Source organism: Notothenia coriiceps, unplaced genomic scaffold (genome assembly GCF_000735185.1).
Source record: "Notothenia coriiceps isolate Sejong01 unplaced genomic scaffold, NC01 NC01_scaffold00012796, whole genome shotgun sequence".
Classification (NCBI taxonomy): domain Eukaryota; kingdom Metazoa; phylum Chordata; class Actinopteri; order Perciformes; family Nototheniidae; genus Notothenia; species Notothenia coriiceps.
The window spans coordinates 54,305-72,112 of NW_011345497.1; the positions used below are offsets into that span (position 1 = coordinate 54,305).

Here is a 17,808-nt window from a genome sequence, read left to right on the forward strand (position 1 = left end):
CCTTACAAATACTGAACGCACCACATCACAATAACAATGTCAGCTTCATGTTCCACTAACAGCCTGCAGCACACTCCTTAAATCAAATGAATTGAAAGGAATTAAGCATGTTTGAAACCAATATAAGAAAAAGGTAGAAACAACTCATTTAAGTCGGACATATAACACAATATCAGTATCTACATGTAGATGCTACAACTACTAAGCTCACTTTATACACTTTTGATATAAATTGTGACCGACAGCGACAATAAGGCATTTAGTGTTTGATCTGTTAAACCCTCCCGACTTCACTAGCTGCACTGACACCACCTTGTATAGAGAGTGGGTCCCTAAATGGGCAGGTTAAAGATGTGACAGAATAATTAGTTGATGGTTCCACTGATTCAAAAGAAGGATGCTTTCATTGTATGGGTCCCAGCAATGAGATGAAAAGAATGTCAACCTATTTTTAAATGCCACTGTCTCTTTTTGTTCTGAATCCCTGCTCTACTTTTTGCCACAGATCTAAACTGGGTCAACATCACATGTGGCGCCCCGGTGGGCCCTTCTCTGTGTGTACATTTGTGAGTGTGTGCATGTGTGTGAACATGTATGTGACTCAAGGCACGATTTGTGTTGCCGTACACCAACATCAACACTGAGGAGGGGCTTGACAGTTTGCCTTGAGTGAGTCCCAATGGTAGCGAAACAATTACGATAGAGTTTTTTCCACACGTAATTATTGTCTATCATCCCCAATTACAGTAGGAGTGGGCGTGTATTATCAGCAAATTGTTTAAGTCTATTGCTGTCCTCATTAGAGTTGTGGATAGGCGTGAGTCTAAAAGGATTGTGTGTGTTTGTGTAAGTGCATACAAACTTTCCATGTGTCTGTCTGTGTGGCTTGCATCCGTATTGTGTTCCAACATAGCGTATGCTTGGCTATGGTGTACCGTAGCGCAACAGTGAGGCAGGGGTTGCCCTGCTGGAGCTTCCAGATTAATAGACATTGATAATAACACACACAACTCACAGCGCTTCTGCCCTTAATGAAGATGGATCTAGCCGGGCCTGGCGGTGCACAGGCACTCAGGGTGGCAGGCTGCCAGTCACAGCCAAGTGACATCTGGGAACAGCTCAATGCAAAGGGCGGGAGGGAGCAAGATTCACCAGAGAGTACAATTTCATAACATTATCATGTTATATCATAATCCATTGTTGGTGGCTCATGAGATTAATGTCAGGGCCGGCAGTTATCACTCTTGTTGTGTAGACTTAATGGTTACAGTGAATTATTCATTTCCTCCTATTGATTTGAAACGCAACTCATGCTGACAAAGTTGACAGCGCAGGTTGACTGATACGGAGTCTATCTAATTTGACTGTGAGGTTGGGACGTCGGGGGAAATGAAACGGAGGAGAAAGTGAGAGAGGACAAAGTAAACTGGCAGAAACAAGGCGGATGTGAACAAACTAGGCTGCTCAACTTTCTTATAGTTGTTTTTTAAAACAGATGTCCATGTTTTTGGATGACGAAAATGACATTGCACATTTATCATTTCCGAATTACAATTTTCTGTCTGAATTAATGAATATTTGTTTTCACTGGTTAGGGATTTGTTAGACTGCGTGGGTCAGAGGTTTTATCCATGGAAGATATTAGATCCCATTAGAGCGGGGCTGCAGCCAGTGTAAGAAGACAGGTGGGTGCTGAGGTCACTTCCTCTGGCAGCTGTGGCGGGCATCACAGGGTAAGCATTGATGAGTGGTGGCATTGCCTCCTGTTGCATCAGTAATAATGAACAGTGACAAGCCCTCTGCCGCCACAATAAATCACAAACCAAACTGGAGACACAGAAGAGCGGGCCGGGGAACACACTCTCTCCGCTGTGGCGTGTCATCGCTGACGAACAGACTGACTGGCTGGCTTGGGGCAGACTATCTCTATCACTCATTCACACATGAAGCCCTGTTATCACACACACTCAACACCCTTCAGATACTTCTGCGCTCTGGTTAGCATGCGCAACCATTACTTAGGAATATTGAACTCTTACTCAGGGCTCTATAGGCACTGAGGCATTTTATTTTATTTTTTACAACTACTTCTGTTTTGGAAACATATAATAGTTCAAGTGTAAACTCTAGAGATGAGGAGGGATGTGGGTCGGGTTTGTAGAGAGCTTCAGCTGAGGGTGGATGCTGGAGCAAGAAAATACGGTACAGGAGTGTCTATTGAATAAAGTGAAAGCCCCCCCTTCCTTCTCCTTTACCTCTTTGACAGCAACACAAGCCCTGTTTGATACCCCTCCGCTGTGTTCTGCAGCTCTGCAGATTCCCTTGTCTCATTTGCATTCCCTTAAAGCACACTTCCATTAAGTCTCTCCCTGTTTTTCCGTCTCTTCCCTCTTTCCTTCTGTTTCTTCAAATCGTTTTTTTTCTCCCTTGGTTGCTGTTTTGGAAGGAGCCTTATTCCCTGTTGACTACACAGCCCATCCCCGCTCTCCCTGAGTCAGTAATCAAACACATTGGCCCTAATACACAGGCCATTACAAGGGCTCTGATGTTCCATCTGCACACAGCCGGCACAATGGTGTCATTATATAAACAGCCCTGCTGCTGCAGCCAGCCAGATACTACCACACCAGAGCTCCGGCCTTAACTGACCCAGCCCAGTAAATGGGAAAGTGTTGGGATGATCTGACCTGAATGTGCTTGTGTTGTCGCTGCTAGCCTAACAACATTATCCCATCCCGAATGAATGCTCTATTGTTAACATTATAGTTCTCACTAGGACAGAGACCTTGTGGGCTGTTTAGTGCAACAGTAATAGAATCAGGTTGTTGTGAAAGAATCATATCTAATGCTATTATGTTGTCTTTGCTAGTGATAGCCTCACCAAAAAGGATTAGGGAGATTAGTGATAGGCCCAACTAGAAGATAAGAATAACAGGAGGGAAGGCAGTGGTTTATAAAAGCTGGATTGCTTTCCTTTTTTTTGCAGTGACATTGATGTGATCTTGTTTTGCAATAAGTGTGCAGAGGTGGGATTGTAAAATGAGGAGAAAATAATGTTATTATCTGAGTTTAGAACTTTAGGACATTCAATATTAAAAATACATACTTTATGTTGTTTTGATTTCTTAGATAATGGAGTCAGATTTTGCAAGCTGTTGCCCTTGATGTTACTTTTAGCACAGTGACTCGTTCTCGTTATCAAAGTGAACTGATCCCATGCACTGCGTTAATGGGGCCTTTTGAAACACACACACATACATAAACACACATTCATACACACACACACATGCACTGAGAGTGAAAGTGTGTCCAAATCATCTCTTTGACAAATTTGAATAATCATTGAATTAAATTCGACTGTCATACCTCGGTATCCTGGCAGGCAGGTTTGACAGTGGAAAACACAGCCTCCCACTCAGCAGAGCTCGATTACAGATGGGGATGGTAATGATATTTCATGGTATGTCTGTAACGTTTCGAAAGCAAAGGTAGGGTAATTATATTCAGTTTGGCGAGTGATTAGTTTTATGGAGGTGAAGAAGTAATTAATGAATTCATCCTCATTTATTGTTACACTTCCGTGTATTGCTCCCTCCTGCTTAACTCCAGAAAGTAGAAAAGAGTATCTAGTGTGACAAAGCTTCAGCACAGATGAGTCAGAGGGAGAATTACTTAGAACCCTCCAGGCGAAGCATACGTTTTTGTCGTTCTCTGCAGTCTCATCAAACTGTAATACTACATGGCTCGCCTTCACTGAGTCTAGTGATACTTTCCTCTGAAATAGAGTGCCTTTCTTAGACCTGACTGGCACCAAATCCCAACACTGACTAAAAAAAGTACTGTTTATAGTTGATTCCAATCTAAGTGGATGTTGGAAGTTTATTTCAACTGAATCTTTACTTGATTACAAATATTTAAAGCAGCAGTTTTCATCACTTTCTGATTTGTAAGAGAGACGTGATTTCCATTCAGTTTTACACGCTCTACTGTGTCGGTTGCTAGGAGGCAATCATTTCCTTCATAGCGGGAGCTTTGCTACTGAACCAACTATTTGTTGTTGAAGCATCTGAGGCATAAACATCAATCCTAATAGCATGGGAAATGCTGGTGCTTCATCATAGGATGCAAAGACTTCTCTTTTCACGAAGCAACAGAATGACAGAAGTTATGACTGTCAAATCTTTAAATCAATCAAAAAGTGTTTTTCTAGCCAAATAAATGTGGGTTTGTGTTTTCGAGTTCCCTGCTTTACTCCCCAATGGCCTGCATGATTTTCACTTGTTCATACAACATAGCTCATATTTGTATATATAATAACGCTAAGTACATGCAAATCCTTGGAAAGCTCTTTGTAGAACATATACTTGAAGATGCAGTGTTCAATCAGTTGCGAATATATAGCCCTTTGACTAGTAAAACACTTGCACACATGCATGAGTGGACTCACTTATCATACTCTTCCACCTTGATATCAGATTCCCTAGGAGGGGGGAAAACAGAGGAGAGCAATTATGAAGCTGTGGCAGCTCTGAGAGTTGCACCAGCTTTTCTAATTTTACAGAAAAAACTGTCTATGTGAACTCTTTGTTCTGCCTCCTTTTGATTCTGGTTGGGTAATGTTCCTAAATACCTCTTTCTTTTGTACAGAAATGATTGTGTGTGATTGGGTAAACATGAATGGTTCTCGTGACAAACACACACAGCTTTTAACAGCATCCCCCAACCCGTATAAAAAGGACTAGTGACACCTCTCGATGAGCATCTCTGCTAAAGCAAACAGATCGTAATGATCATGGTGATTATCCTAATGGAAGTGGATAATGAGGTTATTTGCTTTGGATCAAGGCAGAATGGAAATGAATAGCCGAAGTAACTGAGGGAAGCATCCCAAATGGTATGACTGAGCTGAGCTGTGTGTGTGTAACTCTGCTACTAGGGATGGGTACGGTGGCCCAGAAGGTCAATACACAACAGCATTTCACCCAAAAAGTTTTCTATCGGTTCCAACAATCACCAACTCTGGTTTGGTCGCAAAAAAGTTACATGTGAAATTGTGCCGACTCGACACTCTGTTTCCCCCGCTGTCTCTCTCTCTCTCTCTCTCTCTCTCTCTCTCTCCCTGCCCTCAGAACGGCAGCTCTCACTCGCTCTTCAGTTGCAAATCATCTGAATTAGTCAAATCAATTAACAAAAATGACTTAGAAACCCACAACATATCCATAATTACTCATCAAATTATATATTTGTCCAATCCCCCAACCATATCCACCACCGCTTCATTAGGACAGCTGCATGTCTGGGTTTTATTTTATTTGAATACAACGGACTGTTAATCTGCCTTAACTGCCCTCGTCCCCTTTTTCCCCAGTGCAAATAAATTGCTGCCCGTTCTCCCATTTTGTGGGCTCCGGTCTCGTAGGGGTTTGATGTTGTGCTCTATTACAAGAGAAACAGTGATGATAATAATGGCGGATGTGATCAGTGCAGAAGGTCAGCATCTGGCCTCGGGCGCGTAACATTCTCCAAGTAGGGAGAGCAGAGAGGGTGAAGATACCCTTCTCACACCCTCCAAAGACTCCTAAACTTCCCCAACCCAGAGGCAGACTGACTCAACACAGGCAGAAGCAATGTTTTCTCCTTTGACATTACTTCCAGTTTTCTTACTATTCATTTGCTGTTCTCACTTGGCTATTTTCCGCTGTTTCTCCTCCCACTCTTTCTTATTTTTTCTCGTTATACTGAAAGCAATCCTTCTCTTACTTTGTTCTATACTTCTTTGGCTCCTTCTGTTCCTTGTTTAATAGTCACTCAGACGGCATAAAGCATTCCTCTCTATTTTCAGTTGTCCTTCATCTTTTACATCCTTCTTTTCTCTGTATGTACTCCCTGCTTACCACATTGAAATAGTGTTCTGTAATGCTAGCTTTTTTTCTTCTCACAAAATGAAATCAATTTATCCACCCTGCACTTTTTCTCTCTCTCCCTCCTTCAATCACGTACCAGCCCTCCCTCCTCTCTCCTCATCTTCTGAGACCACAGGAGAGCTATTGTTAAAAAGTACAGATGGAAGTACAGTCAGAGGAAAGGAGAGGAAAGACAGATTTTTCTTATTAAAACCACAAAAGTTAGAAATGGAAAAAAACGACGGCCGGTCACTACACAGGAGGGAATCGCTTTTTCTAACCATTGATAATAGAGCACGAATGGAAGCAGGGGGGGGCGGAAAGGCCATGAGAGGGAGCACTGACGCCAACGCTTCTACAGTACCACATCACATGTCTATTGCTATTTGTTTACTGCTTTTCCACTCTTTCTTTGTCTCCCCTGCCCTCCCTCTGAGCGTGTCCTTTTTCTCTCAGCTTCTGGTCATAGAGGGTGGTCGCAAACAAACTCAAATTAAGGCGCAGGCTGCAGCAATAGTGAAGAGGTTGTGTGTTTGTGCACATAATATAAATAAATGCTGGTGTGAAGAACGGCTGCTGCGGTTATGCTTTGTACAGTACTCAGTGTCCTGTTTGCATTCTTTCTCCCTTTTCACTGTTTGCCCTCTCCTCGCCCACTCGGTCTTACTCGTACTCTACGACATCCAACATACTAATCCACACAGCGACACCCAGGCAAGACAGTGGCTGCGGGCCGGGCGTTGCCACTGGGGAGAAGGGTAAATATCAGAGAAGGTCAGGAAGGGGAGGGGCTGGAGAGGTGGAGGGGAAGCCAAATCAGTGGTGATAAAGACAGGCGGGAGCCACCCAGTCACTCAGGATCAGCCATCTTGGCTGCAAGGCATTCTAACTGTATAATTTCAGTTTGAGATATATTTCAAAATTAAGATTAGTTTAAGTCATGTACCTTATTGTCCAAAATACTTTCATTATTCTGAGCTTGTGTGGTGCCAAAAAAGGCTCCAGGCAACCACTTTGTGCAGAAAGTGTTATCTATATTTATATGATTTTTTTTATTTTCTATGTATTACATTACAACAACACTGAGTCCAAGCAAAGAGTGCAACTATATATAAATACTTCAAACCTTGACAAAGGCCCTGCATACCAAATACCAGTGGTTCTTACATTTCACAGAAAAAGCCTTAAATATAAAATATAGTCAGGAAAGTATTTTGCACTTTTGTGTTATTGATTTATGAGTGGGTGTAAAGGCTTAGATTTACTTTTCAACATATCCATTATTTGTAAGATGTCTAACATTTGATAACTGTGTGTTGGTGAAACATGATAATATGGAAACGTCTAGCGCTGACTCGTACCTGTGTTTGTCTGTTTGTGAAAGAGGGCATATATGCTGATATAACCCTTTTGCAGAATATGTTGTTAGCATCCATCATATAAAGGGAATAAGGGTTAGAGACATCAAAGTTAATCCTCTAAAATCCCTCAAAATAAAAATAAAAATGTGTACACACAACAGAACACACACAGATATAGACAGATGCAGTCCAATCTGTCTCTTTCATCAGCAAGCTCAGCAGGAGGAGTATTAGTTTGAACAATACCATATCTACTGTTTTCAGTCTAGAACCCCCTGCAGGGAAGAGCAGTTTCTACTTTCAAAAGATCAGAACTATAGTTCCAGATTATGATTTATTTCATTAGGCAAATGAGAAGTTTGAGCCCTACGGCACTGCTGACTGAGTCACCACTTTTTACCGTCTTGCTTTGAGTGCGCTTGCCTGTACGCAAAGCACACACACACTCACTTAGAAGACATGTAATTTTCACATGTCTCATATAGCCCCTTAACTGCCTCAAAACATATGTAGTCTGATTCAATCAAGCGTTAAACACTGTGGAGTGATGAGCTGGTAGTGGTAACAGCTGTTGCTATGCCATCCTGCACAAAATGGCCTCAGATCTCCCCGTCTGATCATTATACCTGTCCACCACAGGGGGAGCCTCTCCTCTCCTCTCTTCTCCTCTCCTCTTCTATTCCTCCCATCCCATTTGCCGGCTGTGATACCATTAGTATGCTATACCACTTGTGAGTCACTCAGTTTTCTGCAGTTATTATCACATATTCCAGTGATTAATGCAGAATAGTACAATGTATAACCAACTTAAATGGCCTTCTTTAAATGTAAGAAGACAGACGCATTGGCTTCAGCTGATATTTAAATGCATTTATCTTAACTATCCCCCTTATTTAAAGCAGTATTTTGTACCCTACTCACCAAATCATCAAGTAAGACATTCTGTTCAGATGTATTTCTCTGTCCCCTCTGCAAAAAAATTGATTGGCAGAAGAGCGTTCATTTTCAAAGCCCCAACAGACTGGAATACTTTACCTGCTGCTATTAGATCTCTTGCATCATTGGGTATATTTAAACATGCATTGTTATCTAACTTTCAACTGGTCTGTACTTGTTATTAACTGATATTGATGAAACTGATTTGCTCGACTATCTCAAATTGTAATGATTGTGTGCATTGCTTGAATTTTACTTAACAGACTGTATGTGGTTTGTCTTGTGTGTCATGTTTTGCATTTTGTCTTTTTGTTTAATATTAAGTTGTTGCTATTGTCGGGACCCCCTTGAAAACGAGATGGTGCATCTCAAGGGGTTTATCCCAATGGATAAAAATGTCTATATATATTAGTCAACACTGTCTAATTCAAATGCCATACTGAGAGGGGGAAGAATGAAAAAGCAGCACAGTCGAACAATTCCTCTGCATGGATCTACAGTCACATTCAAATGTTTATGTGTCACTTACCTTTCTGAATCTCTTTTTCTTGCAGGACCACCCTCAGGGAGGGTGTAAGCTGAGGACCTGACGCCCCGCTCCCCTGTGCCTGCTGACCGCCTCTACGCTTTACCCCCGCCCCTCGCCTTGCCCCCTGCTTAGCCTCCACCATGGCTCTGGCAGTGTGTATCATCTTAGCTTGTGCTGTGGCTTTCAACAATGTCGCCCCTTCCTCACCAGGTGTGTAACAAATACACATTTTATTTTAATATTGCATTTCAAACTAGAATGGCACTTGGAGATGGCCGACCTCCGCCAAGCCAATGGTTCTCCTGGGATGTTCAGGAAGTTGCTCTCCTGATTTTAGTGTGATTATGAGTTTTAGGTCGTAATGTGAAAACAACATTGTATACTAAAGGATGTTTTTTATCTTATTACTCAGAGCATATAACAACTTGTTTTCCTGATTATTCCATCACCACATGAATGCAGTAGATGCCCTATCTCGCAAAGTTAACGAGAGTTACTTTTAATTTGTGTATTCTCTCCGTAATTCGGATCTGCTCCAAAATGTATTAATGCGTTTTTCCTTGGCTCAGGCTACACACAGGGGTGTCATTGTGAGGGGAATAGTAGGACTGAATACCCAGGGCACCAATTTTGGATGAAAATAAATAAATAAATAGTGGAGGCTTTCTGAGGTCCCTCTCCCTTGTTACGACAGTCTCATAATGGATCAGTCCGTCTTTATGCACTAGGATCTGTCTCTAAACGCAGCCTAGTGACAGCTGATGCTGCCTGGAGCACTCCTTATGAACACTGCCTATGTCAAATAAATTGTTTTTTTCCTACTGAAAGTTATTACAAAACAAGAGAATCCTTTCATGTGGAGGCCTCACGAACCTAAAAGACAGTCTACATATTTCTTGCGATATTTTGCCTATTTTCTAGGAAACTAGCGTTTCATGTTTACTATTGGATACATCGCAATCTCAAGATTCATATGTAACCAGTAGGTTTTCGCTGTCTTAACAAGCTCAAGGGAGATACTTGTGTACAGAGCCCAGGATTTGGTGCAACACCCTTGGCTACACCCTTCCACTAAGTTTAATGAACATCGTGCTAGTTGTTTTTTTAGTAATCCATTTGAAAGTCAGACAAACAAGCCGAAAACCTAACTTCCCTTGGCAGAAATTACAACCGGGGGCCTTACAGGGTTAATAATTAAATTCCTGCCTATCTGCATTAAGAATTTACTGTATTTTATGTGTACAGTTTTGATTTATATCTATAAAGTAAATAAATACAATGTGTATGATTTCAATTGCTTCACTAAGCCAGCTTGTAATGAATAACATAAGCTCCTGAGGGTTGGCTGTGCTCTGTAACTGGCCTGACCAGGTTATTGCAAATGAGGATGTAATATTTATACGTTAGCTACGTGATCAAGGTTGTAAGTATACTGACTTGCTGACCAGGCTAGAAACACTGCACTTGATTAACCAAACTGTCTCTACAGGAGACGGAGAGAGGTTTTATGTGTGGTACAGCGTGTGAATGTCAATAAAATCTCTTGTCATTTCGATGTTAGTTGGAGCGTGGCAAGAATATAAGGGGGAATCCGTGCATGTAATAGTGCCATATGTGTGACCTCCTTGAATGTGACATGTACCATAAGATATTACATTTTGTGTTTTACTGTGTGTGTGTGTGGTATGTGTGTGCTAGTCGTTGTAAGCGTGGCAGCAGGTGACCTGGATGGGCTGAAGTGATGCTGGGGGGTGTGTGTGTGTGTGTGTGTTGGAAGATGTGGAAAGGAAAGGAGCAGGGATTGCATGGGGAGGCAGAGGGCCGAGGGGGGAAGGAGGGGCTGTCGGGTGTCCTGCTAGTGGCCTGCCACACAGACAGCAGCACACCATCTGCTCTATGCTCTCGGTCAGCTCTCTGCCAACGAGCCGCTGGGTGACGGACAGCAAGGACGAGCAGGGGGAGGAGCATCAGGGCCAGACACGGCCATCTCAGGGAGGGGCCAATGAGTGAGCAGGAGGAGCCAAAGAAACTGAGCGAGGGAGGTCAAAATGAAAATGTGTTGTGTATGCCTGTGTCAGCATTGGTTTTAGCTTTCCCTCTGTGTAAGCTCTGATTGGCCAGGTGCAGTTCTAATTTGAGTATGTTTTTTTCCCATATCAATTTCTCCTCTTTTGTAACATTGAATTTGAGCAGCATACAACTTGTTACAATCGGACACAATTTGCCTCTGGCACCGTGTGGCTTTGGATTTGCGTTACAATAATCCAACTATCTATGTGACCTGGCACCTGGGACTATTAATAATCCGTTAATCATCAATTGACTGTTATCTGTATTAAGCGCAACATTTTATCTGATGAAATTAGGTGAAATATTGTTCTATCAGGCATGCACGTGAACACATGCTCATGTACACCAACACGGTTTTGGTGCTGTTAATTTTGCCCGCCAAAGTTTGGCTGGAGTGTTATTCTCTTTATTCTACCGTGGTGTAATCAGGGGAGCAGGACAAAAGAGAGAAGAGCAAAGGAGGGAGAACCGGAAGGAAGAGGGCAGGGTTTTCATGTGACGAGAGCTGCTGAAATCACTCTCAGGCTAATCAGAGCTCATTTGGAAACCTGCAGGATCATCACACATGGCTTCACAGTCTAATGTGTACCCTTGCTCCTTCGTGGTGTCCCAACGATCTGCCATGCTTTAACCTCACTTTACTTCTGGCTGCAGATTCTAATATTTATCCAGCTCTTTAAATGCAAATGTTCCTTACCAGCATGAGCTCGGTACACATACTTTTTTCCAGCTCTGTCCCGCCAACCACACTCACCAGCCTTATTATTTCTTAAAATAACTATGCAATTCTCCATTTCTCTTTGGCTGTGTTAAACTAAGACAGTGTTTCCATCGGTGTATGCAAACTCATACTTGCCTTGGCAAAAAAAAGTAATATTTTCCTAGACGCATATACAAAACTGCTTCACCAGCCTGGCACGGCAGGCTGTCTGACGGAGTGACATGCAAACCCTGACAAACGAAATGTCCCGCTGATTCCACAGAATGCTCAAAAATGTACAACCCTTCATATGCGGTGTTGTTGCATTGAAAGCCCATTAGGCTTGCTTAATGTGGCAGGCATTGCAGGCAGCTGCTCCGTACATGATGAAGCCCTGACACAGAGCTTTCATTTAGCATAGCGCAAGCATTGGCCTCTGCATGTGTGTGCACTTGTGTTTGTATTTATGTGCATCAGTGGGGGAAGCCAGATCATAACAAGGCCATGTATGGGTCCTTTCAGCTTGTAATGCATGAGAGCTGTCTTAACGTACATACAGTTTGTACACGGTATGTACATGTGTGTGTTTGCATTATTTTATTGTATGTGTTAGCATTTGATGTGAGTGTAGCTTGTATCACGACACCAGCAAACTGACTGGGGAAATCTCCCCTGTATTTAAGCCTTTGCTCTCAGATCAGTCGTGTGGAAAGGCCCCTGGTCCTAGAGCACACGCTGACATTTTTATCTGTCTTTCCCTTCTCAGCGTTACCTTTTTTTCCTGTGCATTTTCCCCTGAACAGAAGTTATTATTTAAGGGTGGGGGCTAGACGTTTTTACACATCTCCTCAACAAAGTGCTTTAGTCTCTCAAGTGTCCTTGGATGGGGACAATGTGTAAATGGGGACTGATCTCAATGCAGTATTTTTCTTTCTATAATGCAGGGACAGGTAGTTATATTTCCTGGGTTTCCACATGAAGAATTCTCTATGCCATTGCAGGCCAGATGCTTTTTTACAACAGAGCTATCATAAATTGTTGGTCAAAGAGTTGAGTTAAGATCTTAAAAGAACCTTGACCTGAAACCATATCCCATATTGAATGTTTCCACATACAGTAGATGCTTAGTCGCACAATACTATATTATTAAAATGATCATTTCAAAACTGCAACCTACTCACTAATTCATAAGAATTGATTCTTTGACAGCCTTGTAGCAATAATATCTTTAGAGGAGGCAATAAAGCCACAGTGCCGCTAACCTTGCTATGTGCTCTCGGCTTATTGTTGTATCATTTGTAAAGCACATTGTTTAATGTGTGTGTTTTGTGAGCTCTTTGCTCTAAACCCTTGCTGCTATCAGACAGAGCATATATCTGGCAGAGCACTTTGGATCAAAATAAGAGTTGGAGAAGTGAGAAACAATCTCCCTGTTTTTTCTCCTCCAACAACTAAGCTGCTATTCCATCCTGCGTCGTGATGTCCTTCGCCCAAACTCTCCTCTTTTTGCTGCCCTTCCCTCTCTCTTCGTATTCCTTTTACCTCTTCAAATGTCTTCCTCTCTTACAGTAGCACACTCTCTTTCACCTCTGTCCTCTTCAGCCTTGCTACATTTTCTATCCAGCCACCCTGCTCTGTTTCCCTTTTCTCACCCTCTGCCTAATATATGATAACCACGACATCTGTTTCGTTATCATTCCCTCCTTTCCTTTTTCTTTCACTCATCTTTTGCCTCTTTGTGTCTTTCGGTTGTTTGCCACCTCCCCTGCTGCCTCCCTGGTGCTGGGGGTTTATGTGCTCTTCAAAGCCCTTGGCTGAGAGCAGTAGATCACAGAGAGGCCTGTGTGAGTGAAAGGTTAATGGATGGCCTTTGAACATATATTGGTAGTCGGGGGCGGGCAGGAGACGGAGGGAGAGGCCTGGGCGGAGTGGCGGTGTGTTCTTTCAAACCTTCCTTTGAAGATGACGCACACTGCTCTCATGTGTCGGTGCCTGTACACGGGGGCTGTGCCTTTTTTGTTTATTCATTTGTTCACAGTGTTGGTGTGCGCGTGTTTGTGAGTGTGTGAGCCCATTCCGTTTGTGTTTGCTTGTAGTTGTGTGTGTCGAGGTGTTAATTTGGGTACATTGATTTGTGTGCCGCAAACAACCTCCTACATTAAGGACTGGGGATTGTGTTCCTGTTTGTGCAGTCGTGTGATAGCTGCCCCTTTTCTCTCAGGGCCTAGCAGCGTATCTTTGAGGCTTTGTAGCCTATGTTGTGTGTTGTGTGTGTGTGTGTGTGTCTCTGTGTGTATGTGTGTCTGTTTGCATGTGGCTGTGTTTGTGTGTATGTGTCAAGCATGTCATGTGCTCGAGATCTGTGTGCATTTGCTTTTTCATGTGTTTTTTGGACTGCAGATTTATAATTACCAGCAGCAGCTTACGGCTGGAAGCCAAGGGCAGTAGAGGGGGGATGAGAGGGGGGAGAGAAGGGAAAATAGAGAACCGCAGGGAGGGAGATGGATGAGTGGAGAGGCTCAAAAAACTGTGTGCGGGGATAAAGGAGGAGTAAGGGATGGGAAGCGAAGGGCAGAAAACAGGAGGTGAAAGGTCAGGACAAGAGAACAAAACAAGGGGAGAGTGAAGGAAGCAGGCGGGGAGGCTAAATGAGACAGTTTCCAGGTGGATGGAATTGGATGAGGGATTCTGGGATGTTGCTGAGGTAAAATAAAATAAAAACACAGAGTGGAGGAAGCATACAGTATAGGCTACAGGCGAACAAGATGGCCTTTAAAGATAAGAGGATAACATTTGTGTTTTATAGCCAAATTAAATTGTAATTCATATGTGAGAAATAGTAGGTACAGCAGCACCACAAATGAAGCACACTAGCTCCCCAACAGATACATCAGCTCATAAACATGCACGGTACAAATACACACAGACACACACTCAGTGCACACGTCCAAGCCTTAGCCTTAGCGTATAAGAAGGTTCATTAGGTGTCTAATGCACTGGCAGGGCTGGGCTTTGACACTCATCTTTCCTAACTGCTCTCTGGATGTGACTTTGCAACTCTTCTGAATGCACACGCATCTTTCTGACAGGAAGCCTTGCATGGTACTCACTCCCTCAGTCAGCCCTCTCTCCTTCACACCTTTTTTCTCACTCTCCCTCCTTTTTCTTACCACTTTCTTCTCTTTCTGTATCTCAACATCTTACTCACTTTCCTCTCCACTTCTCTTACCCTTCTTCTCCCTTCATCCCTGTGGCTGTTTTCCTGCATCACCTGTAGTTTTACTCCATCACAATGTTTATGTGAATCTAGGTCTGACTCACTGTCTGCTGCTGGCCTGCCTCTTGTGATATGTGCTGGAAACAGAGAACACAATGGAGTTGTGATAGGCCTGCAGCACAGCTCCTACCCCTTGGGAGATAGAGGATATTTTACACCGGGTGAATCTCCTAGTTTTTAGGCAGGCTGATTTTCATTTTGGGCTCTGCCGTTTCCCCCCCGCTGAGGCGCTTTTATTGCATAATTAGGCGCCAGGGCTGGCAATGAAGTGTTTTGACAGTATGAGCACGTCCCGTCTCGCCTCCTTCCTAAAGTTTGTGTGTGTGTTGCTCTGTGTCTCTTGGCCCTTTTACCGCCTGTCTTAATTTCTATGCTATGCCTGCTAGTTCCCTTCCACAGCAAAGTTTGTCAACACACTGAGAGTTCTTGAGGTTGAGGGTGGATGAGGGTTAGTGCTTATTTGTTTCTGACTGCAATCTTTTTGGGGTTATCATCGCAAATGCATGAGTAAGGGTTGCATGAGGGTCTGTGCATATCCCATTTCCAATGGGGGCATGTTTAATTCTCCAACAAATGATGTAATGTTATTAGATGTGCTGTAATTCAGTTCAGTTAGGGGACTGAGTCACTGAGGAGGGAGGCTAACCGTTCTGATTGGATGGGCACAAAAGGAGGTATTTTTTCCCACAAATGTTTGTCTGTCTCACTCCTTTTATGTTGGTGACCTTCCAAAAAGAAGAGTTGTGATGTTGATCTTCTGCCAGCATCTAGTTTGATGGTTTATTTTTCCATTGTAACCCTGTCTCACTTGCTCTGCCTTCCATTTATATCCCTCTGTGTTAGCTTGACTTGGCTCTATCACAGTGGATGTGTGTCATTTTTTCGCTGCTTTGTGTTCTGACCGTATAGCTTGGCTGGTGACTCCCTATACAGTCGCTCCTCATCTCATCTCCTCCGTCTCCTTTGCCTCTAGGAGACAGGCGGAAGAGTCAGAAGAGATGAGATAGCATCCTAGCTTTGAGGCCGGCGTTACTGCCACCCATTTACACACAAACACACACACACACACACACACACACACACACACACACACACACACACACACACACACACACACACACACACACACACACACACACACACATTGTCCCACAAGCTCACTCACACAGCACGCATCCCCTGCACCCTCATGTTAGGCATTTAGGTTTGTCTCGGGATGTCACTTTGTCACAACTCTTCAGCTTGAAGGCTGCCTGGATGTGACAGTTCTGGCCGCAGTGCCTCAGCTTGTCTGGGTTGACAGGCCATGCCCCAGTGAGTCATTACGCTAACTCAAAATGCTTAATGAGACGATAAGAAGATACAGGCAGCGCTAAACTGATAAAGTTCTGGAGACATTGGTCGGTATTATTCTGTGTGGGAGATGGATTCCCATCACTGGGACCTCTCCGTTCTGTCCAATGACTGTAAAATGACTTGTTCTTCTTTGCCAGATTTACCTGAAACTCATGAGGGAGATGACTCTACTGGCCATAGCTGAATTTGAGGGCATATGTAGATGAATGCAGTATCCTTTTTAATATTCCATTGCTATCTTCAGGCAAAAAGAAGATATTCACCTATGCGCCTTAATGCCACTTACTGTAAAGTTCATTATAAAGACGGTGCTATAACAAGAATCCCACCTCGTCAGAAGCATGCCCAGTGTCTCAACTACCGTTTGGCGAGAATGTTCTCTGGCACCATGCTTCAGTGCTATGCTAATGTGTAGCATTAGGAGATGACTCCTGGAACAGACAGAGGGCTAGAAGGGGCTGATCACATTTCGGCCCCAGAAAGACAGTCAGCCATCCAGCTAATAAGTCAGCCTTAGGCCCACAGAGCTCCACAAGTATAATCTCTTATTGTGACTCAATTGCAAAGTCACTATCACAGTCTGTGCTACCTGCAAGGCCAAGCCTTTTAAATCAATTATTTCTGAAAAAACACATTATAGAGTGTCTGCGATAACACAGTCCAAGGTCAAACTGTCAGAGACATTGAAATCAAAGTGCAGTTATGTTTGAAGGCATGCTGCAGTTGATGGAGCCTTTAGTTTCTGTCAAAATAAACATTTTAGGGATATAACAAACAAGATTTACTTTTCACTTTCCTCAAGTGCTGGTCACAGCTCTTAGTTGCAGATCACGTCTCCTCATCTCCAAATTACGGTTTATCTTGGCAAACATTTGTGCGTATATCTTTGTGTGTGAGCATACATGTGAAGACTCTTATTGGCAAATAAAGAACAAGTAAGTGTAAAGACTGGCTTAGCTTCTTCAAAAGATGTTCTTGTCCGAGGGTCCAAGCCACTATCCACCCTCAGGCTTTAATTACTGTGTGAGGATAATGAGTCAAATCCAATCAGTTCTCTCTCTTGCTCTTAATTTGTATGGAACTTCTATTATGAAGCCAACCGCTTCAGCCCCTCACACCAGCTGCCCTGGAGTGACACAAGGCTGTGTGTGTGTGTGTGTGTGTGTGTGTGTGTGTGTGTGTGTGTGTGTGTGTGTGTGTGTGTGTGTGTGTGTGTGTGTGTGTGTGTGTCACACTGCCACGTATATTCATATCAGCTTGTGTAATTATCAAATTGGCTCATACCATTATCAGTATGTGGGAGGATTGTTAACAATTTCTTGTGATTAAATATATGAACACAGTTTTATATACCACGGGAGATCATTCATATTCTCACAGTGAGAAATGAGATCCACCTATACATATGGCGTCTGCTGAGAAAGACTCTTTGTCATCCAGCAATCATGAGTCTGACAGGCAAGACTAAATGGCCACGTGTGTGTTTGTGTTTGTTGGCCGAAGAAACCCTGAAACCTTAATGGATTCCTGCAGAGTGAAGGACAATCGTAGCCCATGGCCAGTCCAAGCGTATCCTCTGCTCATCTCATCTCAGCTCAAAGCCAGCCTCTGCTTCAGCTAGGCCTCAGGCCATCTGGCACACATACACACACACACACACACACACACACACACAC

General features: G+C 43.2%; 1 protein-coding gene across 2 annotated transcripts in view; it reads left to right on the forward strand.

The window, feature by feature from the left end:
* Positions 1-17,808, forward strand: part of adgrl1a (adhesion G protein-coupled receptor L1a) — a 94,503-nt gene that overhangs the window by 29,441 nt on the left and 47,254 nt on the right. For both annotated transcript variants that reach the window (XM_010773641.1, XM_010773642.1), the window contains exon 2: positions 8,755-8,939. In XM_010773641.1, the coding sequence (XP_010771943.1) occupies positions 8,870-8,939 (70 nt within the window). In that variant the 5' untranslated portion in view covers positions 8,755-8,869. The remainder of the gene's footprint in view (positions 1-8,754; positions 8,940-17,808) is intronic.